This window comes from Grammomys surdaster, unplaced genomic scaffold, assembly GCF_004785775.1.
Source record: "Grammomys surdaster isolate TR1022 unplaced genomic scaffold, NIH_TR_1.0 130, whole genome shotgun sequence".
NCBI lineage: Eukaryota > Metazoa > Chordata > Mammalia > Rodentia > Muridae > Grammomys > Grammomys surdaster.
Window position 1 is genome coordinate 6122388 of NW_021604588.1, and position 20533 is coordinate 6142920.

General features: G+C 36.6%; 1 protein-coding gene across 4 annotated transcripts in view; it reads right to left on the minus strand.

The window, feature by feature from the left end:
* The window catches only part of Rabgap1l (RAB GTPase activating protein 1 like), a 567726-nt gene that overhangs the window by 460454 nt on the left and 86739 nt on the right, over window positions 1-20533 (minus strand). For all 4 annotated transcript variants that reach the window (XM_028758413.1, XM_028758415.1, XM_028758421.1 and 1 more), the window contains 3 exons: window positions 15667-15733; window positions 9923-10025; window positions 7775-7941 (listed from right to left, as the gene is read on the minus strand). In XM_028758413.1, coding sequence (XP_028614246.1) covers window positions 7775-7941; window positions 9923-10025; window positions 15667-15733 — 337 coding nt within the window. The remainder of the gene's footprint in view (window positions 1-7774; window positions 7942-9922; window positions 10026-15666; window positions 15734-20533) is intronic.

Genomic DNA, 20533 nt, shown 5'->3' on the forward strand with positions numbered 1-20533 from the left:
GATGGATGGATGGATGGATGGATGGATGGATGGATGGATGGATGGATTTTCAAGCTCTGCCCATTATGACAAATTCAGTCTCCTCCTGGCTGCTTTCAGGTAAAGATGTAGAACACTTGCTCCTCCAGCATCATGTCTGCTTGCACACTGCCACACTTTTAATAATGATCAAAACGGACTAAACCTCTTAAACTGTAAGCCAGCCTCAATTAAATGTTTACCTTTGTAAGAATTGCCTTGGTCATGGTGTTTCTTCACAGCAATAAAACACAAAGACACTCTTGGTAAGCTGAGGATGTCACTAGAGGCTGGAGCTACCATCTCTGTGGTCTTTTAGTACAGACTGAACTATGATCATCATTCACTTCTTCATAGCCCCTCAGCGGTACTAGAAGCCAGAATACTAACATCATAATCTCCACAAATGCCACAGGGGGCTATCAATTAGGAGCTACGTCAGTGGCCCATTCAGGTTGTCATGACACCAGCAGAGAGGTCTAAATAGCTGCTGCCATCAGAAAAACCCCACTGGAAGCCTTGAGAATTACAATAGCTGAGTTTAGAGGATGTACTCATTTCTACTACATCAAGGGAACCCTAAAAACTGATGTAACACTGTAACAGTTGCTGGGAAACTTTGCTCCACTGCCACAGCTGTCGTGGTCAATTAGAATACTTCACTGGAGTACTAATATGACTACTCCAGATCATTCCCCACCATTGCTGCAACCACTTTAGATATTCCCACTCCAGTTCCAGAAGAACATCTCTCACACCAATGAGTGCCAGAACAGACAAGCCCTTATGCCTGTACAGAAAGTTTGTGTTACCAGTCAGAAGATTACACATATGGCGGCCTGCCCTTTCAGGTCTATATATGCAGTGCTTGCTCTTCACAACCTTTTCAGCCAGTCTAGAACTGTATCCCCTGCTCTGCCCCATAAGCATAGGCCCTAATAAAGCTTTGCTGGGGTGGTTTTATTGCCAACTGTTTGTTTGTTTGCTTGTTTGTCTGTTTGTTTGTGCCATGGTTTCATGTAGCCCAGGATAAACTGGAACCTGCTATATAAACAAGAATGGCCTTGAACTCATGGTTCTTCCCCCTACATCTACCTTCTGAGTGCTGGGATGATGGACATATGACAACATGCTTGGTTTTTGTGATGCTATGGCTCAAACCCATGGATTCTTGCATGCTATCACACACTCTACCTATTAAGCTACATCAGATCCACCATTCATCCTTTGTATCTCAAGCAGAATGGCTTATCTGACAATACTACTACTAAGAAATACAGGCCTACAGAATGCCTACCATCCAGAGACTACTAAAATCTGAGCTGCTTGGGAGTGTTCAAGCAAAGCTGCTGGAGAAGATCCAGAACTGCCAGCGGTTACTACTCCAGCAATGGAGAAATGCCAAAAGCTTCTGGCAACCACTGACTCCAGCTACTGTTTGCTCGGAGGTCCTGCCAAGAGCAGCTTGGAAAACTGTTAACACCCACCAGCTGCTGAGAGCCTCTGGTCAAAGCTACACTACTCCTTTCCCTTTTCATGATTTCTAACTTAAATTGAGCCAAGAAACCCTCAGCCAATATGGCAGCAATTTTATAGAGATATCAAGAAAATATTATGATATTCTAACATTAAACCTACACTTAGGACAGAGCCTATATCAATTTGTGTCACTGAAGAAATACTTAATGTTTGTTGAATGAGTAAATGAGTTAATAATCAAACAACACTCTAAGATAAATATTATCTCCACTTTACAGATAAAGAAGTAACAGTTCATAAACACAACTAAATGACAGAATAGAAAGCTAACTAGCTGCTTACCTAGGAACAAATCATTAGTATTTCCACTTACTTTGTCATGTTAAAGTCTAAAGAGTGATGATGAAATCAGCCAAGCCCTGGAAGCTCACAAACATAAATTCCATCAATAACAAAGGACTGTCAGGAAAATCCCAGACCTCCTGCTAATGATTCTTACCACTCAGAACTGGCTTTTCAAGAAGTGATGTGAGAAAAGGAAGCCAGCTTCCCCAGCCAATGACACTGCAAGCTCAAATTCTCCACAGAGCAAGAAAAGAGGCAGGCCTTCTGTATAGAGGCACCCCAGCCAATCAGCAAGATTGGCTCTCTTGCATAATTCCCCAGATACACACAGAGAGAGTAGACCATCTTGAACTTATAGTCCTTGGTCTCACTGATGGTTAATTATGAGATAAGACTTCTACTTTATGTTTTTTATTCTTAGTTTTTATTTTCTTAAGAAAATCAAACATAAATGCTGTGTTGACATCATTCCCACACCTGCCTCTCCTCCCTCCAATACACACATATACATTCATACAAGCTACTGAGTGCATTTACCGTTGCTTATATACATGTGTTTAGGGCTGACTACTTCGTATTGGATAGCCTACAAAGGGTCTCATCCCTAGAGAAAATGGATCTGCCTTTTTCAGTAACCACTGGTTGCCTGATAGAATTTTTAATTTTAAAAAATCCAACACCATAGTATTTTCTTCTATTCATTTTGAAGAGAAAGCATCTTTGGTTGGTCACAATAACACAGCCCAGTGAAGTAGAATATACCTGCAATCCCAGCTATTAGGAAAGCATTATAAATGAAGAAAAACTGTAATGTTTGAGGCCAGCCTAGACATTTTAGTAAGAGCCTTTACAAAATCTTTTTAAAAATTAAATATTAAGCAAAACTACCAATATACAAGCTATCTTGAATGTGAGTACAAGAGGGAACTGGGGAGATGGCTCATCAGTTAAGAGCACTGGATGCTCTTCCAGAAGAAGAGGGGTTCAATTCCCAGCATCCACTTGGCAGCTCACAAGTGTCTGCAACTCCAGTTCCAAGGAATCTCCAACACCCTTACAAATGCAGGCAAAATACCAACACACATAATTAATTAATTAAATGTGAATATAGATTCTACTCTCAGTTTCTACAAGGCTTGTAGAAAATGATATATATTTCCTCTAAGGAGCTTTTTCTATCACCTATGGTATTTTACTGCTGTGGTTCCCTACATCTAAAACCCCACAGTACTGGACATTCTTTTCATTTGGCAAATACCATATGCATAGCTACCTATACTTCTTATATACATTATTAATCCTTATTAATATAACAAAGATTCTGTGGAGTTTGGGAGTTTAGTTTAAACTGTATACAATTATTGTAAATAACCATATATTCCAAAAGTAATCTGTCCTTCAGTTAACCTGCCATGACCTACACTGAATTATCTTCACTGTAGCTCAATAATCCCAAAGTCAGAATGCCTTCAGTAATGCTATCAATCCACACTCTAACTTTAAGGTAAGAAAACTGAGGATTAGAGAGAGGAAAGGATTTACTGTCAGTTGAAGAGCAGTCCACCTGACACACTGATTTTATATGTAAACTCTAAATGCTTATTTCATCTGTCTAAACTCAGAACACATGCAATCTAACAAACATATAAATGAGAGGTGATTCTTTTACAGTCAAGTATAAAAGTCAGAATATCATTTCAGAACAGATGTTCCAGCAAAAAAACACCATTAATTATTAGAGTTGAAAATATCCATAATAAGCAGCATTATGTTTTTCAGAACATTTGTTCAACATAACATCAGATGTGCCAATAGATATTATTTCAATGATTCAAACCTTACTAATTTTGTTTTATGAAATGACAATATAGAGCTTGAAATAGTGCTCATGCCTATAATCTCAGCATTTTGGAGGCTGAGGCAGGCAAGCTGCTATCACGTATGAGACCAACCGGGGCTACAAAATTAGTTCCAGGTCAGCAGGAGGGAGCTACAGAGTGAAAATCCTCTCTCATACCACAGGAAGAGACAGGGATGCAGAGATGGGGAGAAACATGCAGTTACTTTACATATTTTATCTTGGTGTCAATGTTATTTCCTCAATGACTGTATCATAGATGACCCTGTTTAAGATTACTTTAAAATTACTATCATATGAGCATTTCTTTTATAATACTGGTTTTTCTGCATTTTATTTTTGTTTTATTTTGTGTAACTGCCTCAGATTGTTTCTTGTAATTTATCACATATCCCCAGAATAAGAGAATTCAAAGCCATCCATGTGTCTAGTGCTGCAGACTCAGTTGATCTTTTATTATTATTATTATTATTATTATTGGATATTTTCTTTATTTATATTTCAAATGTTATCCCCTTTCCCGGTTTCCCCCCCCCTCGGAAACCCCTATCCCATAACCCCTCCCCCTGCTTCTATGAAGATGTTCCCCTACCTACCCACCCACTCCCATCTCCCCACCCTAGCATTCCCCTACACTGGAGCATCGAGCCTTCACAGGACCAAAGGCTTCTTCTCCCATTGACAAGGCCATCCTCTGCTACACACGCAGCTGGAGCCATGGGTCCTGCATGTAAATTCTTTGGTTGGTGTTTCAGTCCCTGGGAGCTCTGGGAGGGTCTGGTTGGTTGATATTGTTGTTCTTCCTATGGGGTTGCAAACCCCTTCAGCTCCTTCAGTCCTTTCTCTACCTCCTGCACTGGAGATCCTGTGCTCAGTCCAATGGTTGGCTCTAAGCATGCACCTCTGTATTTGTCAGGCTTTGACAGAGCCTCTCAGGCTATAACAGGCTCCTGTCAGCAAGCACTTCTTGACATCCACAATAGTGTCCGAGTTTGGTGTTGAGAGGGATCCCCAGGTGGAACAGTCTCTGGATGGCCTTTCCTTCAGTCTCTGCTCCACACTTTGTCTCCATATTTGCTCCTATAATCTTTTAAAAACTAACCTGCTTTACAGAAACCCACCTACTTACCCAAATCTCCCATTTACCTGATTTTCAAAGGTGCCTAATAAGACTATACATTCAATCAAGTAAATGTTGCATTTTCCAAGTTCCTATCTCTACATGCCTATTCTTTAATGCCTAAAACAAGTTTGTTTCCATCAATTTTACTGCGTTTCACAGTGCTCGATTATCATCCCAAAAGTCTAGGGATCAATCTCCATTGTCACATAAAACCTAATATGATACCATACACCTACAACCCCAGGACTTGTAAGATAGAGGCAAAGGATAATTAAAAAAAAAAAATCTAAGGCCATCTTCATCTACATAGTGAGGTTGAAGCCAGGCTGAGCTTCCAGACCTTGCCTCCAAAATAAACAAACAAACAAACCTTCTATACATTTTGACACTAAAAAAAGCAGAAATCATTTTATAGGGAACAGATTTCCAAACGTTGAGTAATGTACTGGGAGCTGGAGAAGAGAGTTTGGTTTGTAAACCTCTGCCACAAAATCATAAGGACCTTGGTCTGATCCTCAGCACCCACATTTAAAAGGTGGCAGAAAACTAGACTTGTGTAATCCCAGTATTGGGGAGATGGAAACAGAAGCTCCCTGGAGAATGCTGGCTGCCCATACTATTGAAATGGCAAGCTCCAAGTTCACCTGGTAATTATGTCTCAAAAACCGAGGTAAGAGAGCCTGAGGACAACACCTGAGTCTGACCTCTGGCCTCTACACACACATGTACCCCACATACATGAACATGCACATATATGTACATTCTCAACAAAATATTGAACAAGCAATAAGACAGGCAAAATTCCATCATTAATGGACAATGCTAACAAGTAACAAAAAACAAGAAAAGAAGAAAAGAAGAAGGCAGGAAAGATGGGCAGATGGAAGATAGAAGAGAGGAAATCTCATAAAACATTAAGAAAAGTTTGGAAGATGGAATTTTTGAATAATGCCCATATAATGTTCTTTATAATATGCTACAAAACCAGCTCAAATAATAAAAGATAAAACCGTGTAATTTCAAAGTACCTACTACATGAGGCTTCACTGAGCTTTGACACATTCTTTAAATATGAAACTTGATGAATGGCCCCTGTATTTACTTGCTGATATGGTCACACTGCATTTTGCATATTATAGTTGCAAAGCCAAAAATATTATAAAATTTTGGAGACTTGGACTACTAATAACAATAACAAAAAAATACATGAAGAATTTTACACACTAAAAACAAACATTTTATAATCTGACACTATTAGAATTTACATTATTTTCCAGTTATCTTTTTCATTTAATACAAAACAAAGATTACATGTTTTAATGCCTTTCAAACACAATAGGACTAACATACATATGAACTCACAAAGACTGTGGCAGCATGTACAGGGCCTGCATGGGGCTAAGCCAGATGAGGTTGCAGACATGAAAGGAGAAGTACATAAAGCTCCCATCCTTAACCCAGTAGCTAGCTCCAATTGACAACCGCTCACAAAAATAAATAGATAAATAAATAAATACATAAAAATAAATAGATAAATAAATAAATAAATAGTCTTCTCCAACGGTGTCTCACTGGGCATACAAACTATAGTTAAGGGCTGGCCCCATGCCTAGCAATAGTTAGCCAACACAAAATTAACTCAGTGGTATTTGTGAGTATTTTTGGTCTCATAGTCCTTTGTCTGAACATTTTCCTCCTTACTGGACTTTGTTTACATACTGTGGTTTCCATTTTTGCAAATTTTTTTTTGAGTTTTTTGTATGGGCATGTGCTTCTGCTTGTGCCTGTGTGTCTCATTCCTCTCCGTCCCCCTACACTTATTTTGTCCTATTCTGTTTTGCTTTTACTTTCAATTTTCCTATTTCTTTTCAAAAAGGAAGGAAGGAAGGACAGAAGGAAGGAAGGAAGGAAGGAAGGAAGGAAGGAAGGAAGGAAGGAAAGAAGGAAGGAAAGAAGGAAGGAAAGAAGGAAGGAAAGAAGGAAAGAGGGAAGGGGAAGGGCAGGAGAGGGGATGGGAGGGAAAAGAATGGAAGGGAAAGGAAAAAGAGAAAAAGGCAGCTTGGAGTTGGATGGGCAAGGAAGTGAGGAGGATCTGGAAGGAGATGAAGGAGGGAAATTATGATCAGAATAAGAATCAGAACTAGATGAAAAAGGGAATCTATTTCCAAATTTCAAAATTACATCTTATCTTCTAAGGTGACTAATTTAAGAATGCCATGGTAACATAAATTTTGTTCACTTAATATGAAAGCAATCTTAAATACCATGACTGATGATCAAAGTGAGAAAAGTCAACCAATGTGGGTTACTAAATGCGGCAAATAGAGATCACCATTAGATATAGTTAGATTTTTTTTTAACTTTATAAAGCATAGAATATTTGTGTTATTTTGGGGAGGTAATGTTGGGTTTTGTTGTTGTTCTTTGTTTTATTGTGTTAGGGGAATAGTGTTTCAAATAACTGTAGATAAGAGAAGAAACCTCTGTCATTTATTGATTATTATTTCTATTTAAATATGGCCACGGTCTACAGGAACTTGAGTTCAGGATTATTAAGATATAATAACTTGTGCATTATCAAAATGTGCAGTTTTCACACATTCCATCGGCTGGTGTCACATACCACTTGATATGTTTTTTGAGGAATTTTATTGCTTTTGGTTGTGAGATAAGGGGTATATTTGCATATAGAAATGAAGGTAGACAGCCTGGGGCTACACCAGAATTGGTAGGCAGTGGCTGGCATGACCACGGCCCTAGGTTTGATCCCTAGCAGTGCACAGGCTGTGGTGGCATACGTCTACAATCCCAGCACTTGGGAGGTAGAGACAATCTGGAGAGCATCCTTAGCTATGTTTATCAGTGTGAAGCCACCCTAGGATATGTGAGACCCTGTCAAGAGAGAGAGAGAAAAAACAATGCTACTATACAGAAGAACAAAAACATCCTACCTGTTTCAACCTCATAAAGAAAGTCTCTGTAAAAGTCTTTCTGCTGAAATACCAAAATCTCTCATTTGCAGGGTATACACGAACTACTGTTTCCAGGAGAAAGCGAACTGGCTCCACCACCTCTGTAACCACCATGTCCACTGCAACAGTCATATACACCCGTTTATCTGCAATAGGAAATTTCTAGGTTTTATTATTCCTTGATTATTGAAGAAAATAAAAGTCTATTAAGTTACACACTAATTATATAACTAGACAAGAATATTTCCTTCTAAATATTTATTTTTAATACATTCTAACCATTGAACAAGTACTTGGTAATCAAGTATTCCAAGAATGTTCCTCAGGCACTGATTATTCTATCATAATCAAGTAAGTGTGGGTGTTTTGGACCTTCTTGTAAGGGGTAACAAAATACTCATGGGAGCATGGGAGCAAATATGGAGACAAAGTGTGGGACAGAAACTGAAGGAGAGGCCATCCAGAGACTGCTCCACCTGGGTATCCATCCCTTGTACAGTCACCGAAAGTAGACACTGATGTGGACACCAAGAAGTGTATGCTGACAGGAGCCTGATATAGCTGTCTCCTTAGAGGTCTGCCAGAGCCTGAAAAATACAGAGGTGGATGCTCACAGCTAACCACTGAGCTGATCATGGGGTTCCCAATGAAAGAGTGAACAAGAAGACTGAAGGAGCTAAGGGGTTTGTGGCCCCATGAGGAGAACAACAATACCAACCAACCAAGGTCTAAACCACCAGCCTGGGAGCACATAGGGAAGGACCCATGGCTCCAGCTGTATATGTAGGGGAGGATGGCAGCATCAGGCATAGGTGGGTGAGGAAGTACTTGGTCCAGTGAAGGCTCAGTGTGGGGGAACTCATGGGTGGGGAGGTGGGAGTGGGAGGGTGGGTAGGGGCATATCCTCATAGAAGCAGGAGGAGGGGAAATGGAATAGGGGGTTCTTGGGGGATGAGGGGATTATATCTGAAATGTAAATAAAATATCCAATAAAAAAATTTAAAAAACAAAGAAAAATAAAAAAGAATCTAAATCTCCTGACAGATGTCTTATTCCATTCTCCAAATCAGATCCTTAATATAAAACACAAAGGCTATAGAAAAATTGGAAAAATATAATATATGAAAAAATATAAACAAATAAAATTTGAAGATAAATTTTATTCTAAATTATCAGGTTTCTTAGACAATCACTAGAAAATCAAAGATGCATTCTTTCAATGTGAAACAGAAATGAAAGAAACTGAAAGATCTATGTGGTGACTTCAAACTAGAGGAACTGCTCAACCCTCTCATGTTAAACCTGTATAGCAGAGCACTGCTGATATAAACATCTCTGTGTAGTATGAATTAAGAGAAAAACCTCTGAAGAACTGTCAATACTTCCACTGTTAATAAACATATATATCCTCAAGAAATAACTAATTGAGCTGGGGACATAGCAGAAAATAAAATTATCATTTCAATGTTCTTCACTAGAAGAGCATATTCTGCTACTAGTAGTCATTGATGCTTCTTATCTTTAGCCAGAAGTCAACTGTGGGTATAAAATAAGGACCTAAATAAATAAATAAAAAAAATTAAATATGAAACAAGATGATGGATGTATTATATTCTAAATATTCAATTTAACAGAATGAAAATAAAGCATTTTCAATAAAACTATAAATCAAGTAAAACTTTTAAGTTTAGTTTAAGGGAAAATCAAAGATCTAAATTCTAGACTGAGTAAATAATAAAAATGTAAGTAAGTAATATACAATTCTTAGTTAAAAACAATAAACAAAAATAGTCAAGTTTCCAAATCTATGTGCTTGTATATCCCATCTCCCTACATCACACTCACCCAAATCAACCAACCACTTCATACCCATATACAAAGCACATCAAATGCTTTCCACAAATCAAAGATGAGCAATCAATGTGACTTTCAAAGTATTTGTTTTAATTAATAAAGTTTTCCCCCCAAAAGCATGAAAATCACACAAAAAGGAACTTTATAAATATTCACATTCTAAATAAATATATCTTCAATTTAAATAGGCATTAGTACTTTCTAAAAATGTAATAAAAAAGATTGTTCACAGTGAAAATTTTGAAGTAATAAAAATATTTTAAGAAAAGTCACCTTTCGGCGTTTCTTCATTAAGAGCCAGAAATATTGGTGCGTTGGGATTCCACATGCCCGTGATGACGTAAGCTCTCCCATCACAGCTCTTTCCCATGGACTCCTATCAAAGTTCAAACAGGAACATGGATACTACGCACGAGGAAAATTATCACACTTTAAAACTATACCCTTTTAATGTAAACATTAACTAATGTTTACATTTAACTAAATATTTTAATGTACTAAAATATGTACCTACATTCAAATGGGGCTAAAGTTTTACTATGAATTTCCCCATGCAAAAGCATTTCTTTGAGTATTGTTATATTCTAGCTATCTTCAAACACAGGTTCAACATAAAGATATATCCTTCTTGCATGAAAAGAAGTGTACCCATTCATGCTGAATCACAAAAGCATAGTTGTAAAGTTATAGTAAACATGATTTTTTGTTTTTTTGTCAAAATATCTATATATAAAAGACCACAATGTAAAATTATCTGCACTAAGTGTAATTCCTAGCACCAGAAAAGAAACACACGCACACAAATTACCTACAGAAAGAATAAATAATAGTAAATCACAGAAGGAAAAAAATGGTAATTTTCTCTCAATCTTCTAATATTTAATGGTCTTAAATGTTACTATACTTTATGGTAATAATGCCTTCAAACTTAATCCTTTTAGTACCTATAACTCAGCAATAAATCAGTCTGAGGAGACTTTATAATATCTCTCTCTCTGTCTCTCTTTCTCTCTCTCTGTCTCTCTCTCTCTCTCTCTCTCTCTCTCTCCTCTCTCTGTCTCTCTCTCCTCTCTCTCCCCCCTCTCTCCTCTTTCATCTTCCATCCAACTCACTTCCTCCTCCCCGACCCTGCTCTCTCCTTCCTCCTGCTCTCCCTCCAACTTAGTTTTTACCTTTTCTCCCTATCTTCTCCATTTTAATGTTTTTACTTAGCCAGCTATAGACTCTTACTAAAACTAGCAAGTCCTACAGTGAAAGCAAGACCATATACAGCTTGTGCATATGTGTTTCAGAGAAAGCGAGACAAAATGGCAGCATGTGGAAGAACACCACCAAAGTGTGGGAACATGTGCAAATGCAAAAGAATGCTATTGATAAAACTTTCTGGGGTTTTAATTTCTTCATATTATAATCAATGAAAAAAAGAACCAGATCAAAACAAAGAAAACTTCTTTTTCATTATTAAATTTTTCCATTCCTAATGAACACTTCTCTGAATTCCTGTAAAATATTTTTGTAGTATATTACTATCAATTTGATAGTCAAATTATATGATATAAGGCCAAGAATCCTTCGTTCCAGAGATGAAGTAACTGAAAGGAAACCTACACTAAGCAATTCCACCCTAAAGACAGTCATAAACTCATCCTTCCTCTCCTTGATACATGTACACATGCACGCACACATGCACTCCTATAATGTTCCACTACCTTATTAACTAGTCCTCATACAGAACAGGAATAAGCTTCTTACCCCAAAATTTCTGTATGCCTGAATGTTTGCTGTGGTAGAATAATCATAATCTTTCAACTAACAAATACAAGAAATTAGGCAGTGTGCCATAGAAGCTTAAAGATTTCAGCAAACTGGAGCTGTGACAAGCCACATATAAAGTTAAAAAACTATGAATTTAAAATATAAAGAACAGCAGTCAAGTGTACTAGTTAACAGAAAGACAAAAGAGAAATAAAGAGAAAAATCATTAAAAAACCACTTTTAGGTGTACTTGCGCACAACTACAAGCCCAGTACTCAGGAAAGGATTCTGAGTTACAGCCAAGCTTAGTCTACACAGCAAGATCTTCTCAAAACAACAACAAAAACCTTTAAAATTATGAATCATCCAGATAAAAAACAGAGATAGATGACAGGAAAGGAAGGAGAAAGAGAGAAATCAGAGTGTAAGAAGATTCATGAGACAGGGAATGTACAGGGGTGGCAGATAAAAGAAAAAGTAGCAGCTTATCACACACATCCAGATGAGCTCCTCCTGGAAATTTTACCTCTGTGTTTTCCACATAAAAAAACTTTCCAAATGCATTAGATTACAAAATATATGGCATATTGTTGATTATAAAGACCCTCATACTCTCGAGTATCTCTAGGGCTGGAATTTTACATTGTGTTCCAGCTCCAGAAACCTAGGTTTGCAGAGTTTTCTGGGGTTTGCAGTATTTTTCTGTTATGCTTTTCCTCTGTTGTCAATAGTTATAGTCAGAATCACCTATCTCCTTTCTACCCTACAACTCCTCTGACCAAAAAAATTCTCATTATTAGCAGAATACTGAGTCTCTGTTACTTGTAATCCTCATTCCCCAACAGAAATAGTTGAATTACATGTGATTTTATTTATGTGTGTGCTAGTATACACATACATAAATATAAATGAAACTGTGTTTATGACAAATCTATTAACAGAACTTAGAATCACCTAGGAGACAAGCCTCTAGATGAGTCTGTAATGACAATTCTAGAGAAATTAAGGTGAGAAACACCCACTCTGAATGTGTGAGACACTAGTCCATGCTCTAGGGGTCAGGACTGGATAAAAGAGTGGGAGAGTGCCAGCAAATCCTGCCTTTTGCTTCCTGGCCTTTCCACATGTGGAGAATCCCACCGAATGTCATTTAATTCTACCTACTCTGCCTCCTGTACTCTCTTACACTATGACCCAAAATAAATCTTGCTTCCCTTACACTGCTTTTCACCTTGTGTTTTGTGATAGCAATGAGAAAAGTATCAAACATTTTGTCACTTTTAAGTATGACTTTCCATTTTATGAAAATCTTAAACCACAATAATATATTTAATAAATTATAAAAGTCTCAATTCACCTAATTAGAAAATATGCATACGGAAGAAAAAAATACTACTTAAAAAATTGTTCAACACACCCAATAGATAAATACCATCATTGTACCATTGGGAATATCTTGCTGAGTGAGTCACTGTTACAATTTGTCAGTTCAATAGCTGGGTCAGATAACAGATTACTTTTCTCCTCTGGCATCTTGCATAATTGGACTTAAGGCCCATGTAATGCAAGAGAACTCATGTATGGTACCGTAAACCTAGCCATCCAACCATATGTGGTAAAGTTATAGATCATAAAGAAAAAATTACTATCATTTTTATACATCAATATAGCTTCTAACTGCCCTCTAAACATTTATTGTTATACCTACAGATAAACATAACTCTCAGTCTTTATCAAAAAAACTTTTGGCAGCAGATGGAGACTACTACAAAGATCCACAACTGATCAAAATGCAGAGAACAAATGGCCACGGAGTACTCAGCTCTAAATAGACTATCTACAGCACAACCTAAGGCTCAGAGAACACTAGGAGAAATAGAGAAAAGAGTCTAAGAGCCAGAGGACCTCTAGGCATGACAAACATGCTACAGCCATAAAAATACAACACTATCACTGCCTTAAAAAAAAGACTTGCATAATGAGCACAGCACTGCACATGCCACTGGAGATGGAGGAAAGGTCACAAGAGCCTGCCCATAGTAAGAACAGTGGGCAGTCAATGGTTGTTATGAGAGAGAAAAATCACTATTTTCCAGAAATGAACTCCCCAATGCATTATCCAATATCAAGTGATCATCCCTAAACATATGTACATACCAGCAACACAAATGTAACATTGAACAAGGAAGGGGCTGTGAATGTGTACATGTATATGTATGAACATAACAACAGCAAATACAGAAGAGATTATGAATCCAAGAAATAGTAGGAGGGAGAGAAGAAATGATGTAAATACAATGTTTCAAATATGAAATTTTAAAAATAATTTTCATCATAACAAATTGCTCAGTATGAATAAAAAACACTTCACAAGCCGGTAAATGTAACATGCATGCCTTTTCAAAGTCTGTTAAAATAAATGAAGTGGCAGAAAACTTGTTTTCAGTTTCTCATGACATTTGGGTATGTCATAGGAACAAAAGTGTGAAGATTTTACTCTAAGAGCAAAACAAAAACTATTTAGGCAAAATTGCAAAGAATACAGCTTTTACTTATTACAAAGAATAGCCTATCAATAACCATAACTACTTCCTTAGTCTCAATATAAAGTACTGAGTTCCTTTTTATTAGACAAAATCTAGCCAAGGGACAGTGACCATAAATTAAGATAAATCAAGAAGATTAACATACTAGATAGTAGTAAATCATAACTGCTGATATTAAAAATGCAAAGCCTAGCACTGTCCAATTGTTTGTTGTGCAGTTAACCCCACCTCTGTTTTCAGGAATATGAATACTGCCTAGATCTCTGATCATGATGACTCAAAATCTGGAGTTAAGTTACACAGATGTGACTAAGGAGCCTCAGTGGTTCACATCACCTTTGTAACTCTACAATCTGACTGAGGTTTTTTTGTGAAAATCTCTAGCAATGATTCACCTTTATCCTATAGATTCTGAAAGGCCATAACGAGAACTCAGTTTCCTCATTTTTTTAGTAATGCCTCAGTACTTTCAAAAAGAATTCCTTATGGAATTCTCATGGCTAAAAATGTTATGACTTGCTTCTGGAAAGCCAACATTCATTACTGATGTGTCGTAGAGAAAGGTAAGAGAAATGGATCAACACCTAATCTCTACTAACACGTTCAGTGTAACTGGCTGTCCTCATGTAAGCTATCCAGGCAGTATTTCCTCTCTGTGTCCATGGCACACTACACACTGGAGAAAGCACTTAACCACTGCTGCAATTACACACTCAAAAGGTCTGATTCCACCACAAGAATAAGTGCTCACAGCTACTATGAACAGTATTTTACACAAATCTAAAACCCCAACACGTCACATAGTATTTGGCATACAACTAGGTTCTCAAATTTTTCAACAATGTGTTCTAATATTGCTAGAAAATGAGTGCTGACATAATTACCATGAAATAATTAAAAGAAAATATTCCCAGAGTGATATTTAAATTACGTTTATTAAACACAATTGAAAGGTAATATATGAAATATTAAAAACTAAACTCACAAATTAAGGAATTTTGTGCTTATTCTAACATATTTCCGCAACATTCTAAATCACCAAGTCAATTTTTATTAACGGCAGCATCAGAAGGCACTTCTGTTTAAGAGTTAATATGCCTCGCTACTTTCACAACAAACACTAACCCCTGAGTATGTATCATTAGTCTTTCTTTGTTGGTTTGTTTGTTTTGTTGTTTTTCAAGACAGAGTATCTCTGCGTATCCCTAGTTGTCCTGGAACTAGTTCTGTAGATCAGGCCAGCCTTGAACTCACTGAGACCTGCCTGCCTTTGCCTCCCAAGTGCTGGGATTAAAGGCTTGTGCCACCACCACCTGGCTCATTAACCCTTTCTAGTCAATATCCATTGCTAAGTACAAATGAAAGGAAATGCTTCAAAGAAAAGAAGCGCCACAGAGCTGCAGTTGACTGTGCATAAACTAAATGGAAGTTACGTGCACTTTGAAGACATTTCCTTGTTACTTTAGGTTCAAAGGAGAGACTTGTTCCTAAGAAACCTACCGGCTGAAGGAGACAGGCCCTGTTACCATAGCTTTTGCCCTACAGTCAACTGTTTGTATACAAACTTTCTTTCATATATAATTTTAAGTTTGAGTTTCAAAATTTAATTACTGCCATCACAAAATTAAAATAAACAACTCTCAAAACATGACAAAAATTTAAAATATAAAATAACTGTCTTCTGTACTTGATTAGGACACTTAAGGTTTTCATTACCATATCCAGTAAATGCATGTCACTGTTCTTCACGTTTCGACCTGGGCTTAATAACATTCCAAAACATCTGAAAATATTGGGGGAAAAGAAAAGGAAAAATAAGGTATCAAGAAGAACACACAAGTCCAGTGAGCAACAAGCCCTTACATAACTATATAACTGAGGTTTGTACTCACAAATAGCTTCGATTTTTTTTCAAAAACACAATAAATAAAAACTCAAGATACATAACAAAATTATATACAAATCATAAAGATAAGGTGTCAAAATTCTCAGGCCTTTATTTTACATATAAATAACAAAGATCAGAAATTATCCTAAAACTTCTAATAAATTAATAAGATATGAATTAGTTTCTAGAAAAATAAAGATTTTATTTGCTTTATAGTTATTCTAAAACTACAGGTCATAATTAACTAACCCAAACTTAATTCCTAGTATCACATTAACTAATGAATGAATTAAGTTTGTAAAAAATTATTTTTTTTACAAACTTAATATAATAAGTTTGTAAGTTGTAAATATAAGAAAAAGACACTGTGCTCTTTATGTATGGAGCTGGATTAACAAAATAAAACTTCTATACCTGGATCCTCATGAGTCATATCCACCATACAGCATGTTAGCATTGTATACTCAATTGAGACAAAAGCCAGTTACACAAGCTTCATCACTAACTGTTCTATCACACTGTTGACAATATTACCCAATACATGATTGAGATTATTACCTATTGCCCATGCTTCCTGGTGCTAACATATCTTCAAGAATCTTACCAACACTACTTTACTTGGAAAAGGTTTTCATAAGTTCTAAACTTCTGCTTTTTTAAAATTTCTAGGGTACTATTAGCTCTACTTTATGGGTAAGCAAAGCCATGTCCAGATCAGTTAAACAATATATATATTGCTATTAAATATGTCTTACAACTCAATATGCACTGTGACCTGTCCAGAGTGTCATTCTGTCAATGAACAGTTACACTTAACACAGTTTTTAACCATAGAAATCCTAAAATACAAAAATATGCCATGCAGAATTGTATATAGGGAGTAAAAAATACAACTAAATCAAACATAAACTTTAAAAATTTTTAAAAAAATGCCAGTAGCTGCATAAGGAGCTCAATGGTAGGGAGGCTGCCTGGCATCCATGAGGTCCTAAATTTGATCTGTATCAACACTGTAAAACTATAGTGTTGATTGTTATACTGGAGCTACCAGTCTACATTTAATTGCTCCTTCCTCTTATGCAAAGGCCTGCTTTCCTAGAAGCACATTTCTACACAGAATGACTCCACTAAGTTGTGATTGTACTTCTGTGAACACTGGAAGTACCTTGCTCCAGGCTTCCTTTTGGTGTCTGGGAAAGTCCATAATTATACCAACAATAAAGCTTATAAACTCAGATAATAATTCCTCAAATACATTCTTGAACCATGAAAAACTAGTAAAAACCAATTTGTTCCAGTAGTCAAATTTTTAACTTACATTATCTCCTTTAAATTTATATACTTTTTCTATCAGTTCTTCTACTGTGGCCTTACCTCTTGTTAATAATAATCAATAATATAATTGTTGTTCATGTGTTCATTTTGTGTCCTACATTCTCCTGCCTGCTCTGCTCCCTCTAGCATCTCCTTGGGTTAAGAACATGCTCCTGGATTTTAAACTTTTTTTAGGTTACAAATATGAAAGTACTATAAAACTTTTTATATCTATTTCTCAAGGCTCCTGTCTAAATCAATGCCACAGTTTTAAATATATTCTCTCTTCCTTTAGTTGCTTTGGAAAATATAAAGTACCATACCATTACTTTCCCAGTCACTTGGACATAAATGGTACAACTATAATTCTTACATTATCTTGGGATAATAATCCTATATTACAGTTTGCAACAAAAAGATCTTGAAAGTTCATATTTCCCTTAAATAGTAATACTTATCATCTTAGTTCAGTGATCTCTGATGCACTCCTCTTTCCCTGGCTTATAAATAAAAAATACTGCCACCAACCAGCAGTATGACATTTGAGAAGCACCTAACGATTACCCTTGGGCCTCTGCTTTTTCATCTAGAAAACAAGAGAGGATCAACAGAGGAACTTTAATTCCTCCAGAAATAAAACTACAGATTTTTAAATCAAGCCCTATTAGTAATTTCCAAAAGTATACTTCATAAAAACACATAAGACTTTTTATGAACACCATGAAAGTATCTATTAAGAATAAATGTGTCAGGAAATATGATAGGTATTATTAGTAACATAATACCTAATGTCAATATTAGATGGTTCTCTGGGGATTTCAGAGCTTTCAACTTTCTTTAATTAATTCCATGAGCAAAGCAGGAAAGGAAACTGCTGTCTCACCTGTATTCTCGACGCATGCATAGTCCAATAGGAGAGAAAAATAAGTAAACAAGCAATCATTGTCAGACATGGTAAGTTCTATGATGCCAGTGTATTATATGTATGTGTATATTTTGTAGGGGTTATGTGCTCATGGTGGTAGATCCCCTTGAGCTGCAGTTAAGGTGGTTCTGTGCCACCTGATATGGGTGTTGAGAATAAAACTCTGGGCTTCTGCAAGAGAAGTATGCTCTCAACTGCCAGCCAGCTCCCCAGTGCTCGCTTGCTTGTTTGTTTGACTGTCTGTCTGTTGTTGAGACAGGGTATCGTGTATTCCAGGCTAACTTAGAACTGCTATGTGCATTGACTCTATAGATAGCTTTTGGTAGGATGGCCATTTTTACCATGTTAATTCTACCAAGCCATGAGAATGGGAGATCTCTCCATTTTCTGCCCTACTAAATTAAAATAATATTATTAGGTTTTTCTCCCTCTTCCCTCAAAAGGTTCCAAAACTCTTTGTAAATACTTTTTATCTTCTCCATTATCTGCTTCCATTAAGGTGGCTGAAGAGAATTCTCAGCAGCTAATGCCTCTCTTTCCAGCCAACCTGAGTTCAGTTCCCAGGACCCACTTCAGATGGCTCATAATTGATCAAACTGTAACTCTAGCTTCAGGAGGTCTCATGTCTTCCCAAGAGTACAGGCACACACATGATAGACACATGGACATACACATAAACCCTTTTTAAAAGATTTCATTAAAAATAAAGATAAAATGTTATTAACTAAACAATCTTTTATTAGTAAAATAAAAACCATTTTAAAAGCTTCCACAGATGTCAAAGAGAAAGGCTTTGGAAAGAAAAGCAAAATGCTCTCATTCACTACTGACTTATTAGCAAACTATATTTCTTACCAAGGTAAATACTATGCTCTAGCACTCTGACAAAAGAATAAAAGACTTGTATAGCTCTTGCTTTGGTATAAAAAAAAAAGTCTATACATGAGAAACCTGGAATGAGATAAACACATGGTAAAAACTACCACCAGGAAGGTGTTACCTTATCAATTTCAGGACAGTTAGGGCTATCTAAAATAATTATTTGGGTTTTGTCAGCTTGTTTGTTTTGCTCCCTCAGAAAAGTATTAGAAGTTTTACCTGTGGGACTGGCTAATATCATTAGAAACTAGTCCAATTAATCTATCAACTGAGATTCAATAATGGGATATAGCACACAATAATCTCAACAGGAAAGTTGTACGTACTATAAAGAAATACTTTGGGGCTGGAGAGATGGCTCAGCAGAGGAGCCAGGTCTGACTCTCAGCATCCACAACCACCTGCAACTCCAGCCACAGGGAAACCAACTCCTCTAGCCTCTGAGGGCACCTACACTCATGTGCATATATCCTTACACAAGCACATAGACATAATCAAAAATTATTTAAAAAATTAAAATTTTAAAAAGAATCATTTACTGTAATAGGAGGATAAAAGGAAGGTATCCCAAGTAAAAAATTGAAAAGGATGAAAAAGATCTTTCCCTGACATTCAGATCATCCTATAAAAGCAGAAGTAATTGCAGCCCTTTGGATAGCAAAGTTTGCTGTACCCTCCAGGAAAAGTCAGTAAGCTGGAAGCTAAGTGTGGTGGCAGAAAACTAAAGAAGATCAAGATTCCTGATGTCAACCCATAACCAACATGGTACAGAGCCTAGTAGAGCACGCTATGTCTATACTGAGAGGTTCGCATGGTTGTCTGTCTCACTGTGCCAAAACCAAAGGTGTGAGATAATGGAGAGACTACATGCGTGTGCAACTAGCACCCAACACCATTCCCAGATCTGTGGCAAAAACAAGAAAAACAATCACAGCACATCAGAAGGGGAAAACATCTTCTCCCTGAAGTGTCCCTCTACCACCCTCTACTGTCACTATTGAATATTGTGTTTTCTGAAAAAGAACTGTCTAAAGCTCCATGGATCAGATATGAGAGATTTGGAGACAAGAATAAACTGACAAGTGACATACAGAATACTATAAAGGTTTCACAACTTATGCAAACATTTAAACCAATAAATTTAGAAATGTGTACTATAACATAGAAGTATGCTATTTACCAAAAACAAAAAATTTTAAAGAGCACCAAAGAGGTCTGGGGCTTGTAGATTTTATTAATGTCAATTTCCTACTTGTGATATTAAACTATAGCTATGCAAGGGCTTCCATTGGTGAGAACTGGATACCTGCACATGAAACCTCTCTGCAATGTTGATACAATTTCCTCTAAATTTATACTTTTTCAAACTAAGAATTGTTTTCTAATTTATTCCACCAGGCAGGGGAGTACTTACTTTTAATCGCAGTGGTCATAAGGCAGAGGCAGATGAATTTGTTAGTTCAAGGCCAACCTGGTATACACTATAAGCTCCTAGCCAACCAGGGATAGATAGTAAGAATCTATTTCAACTGGCAATCTAAAACAAACAAATCAACAACAGCAATAAAACAAACTCT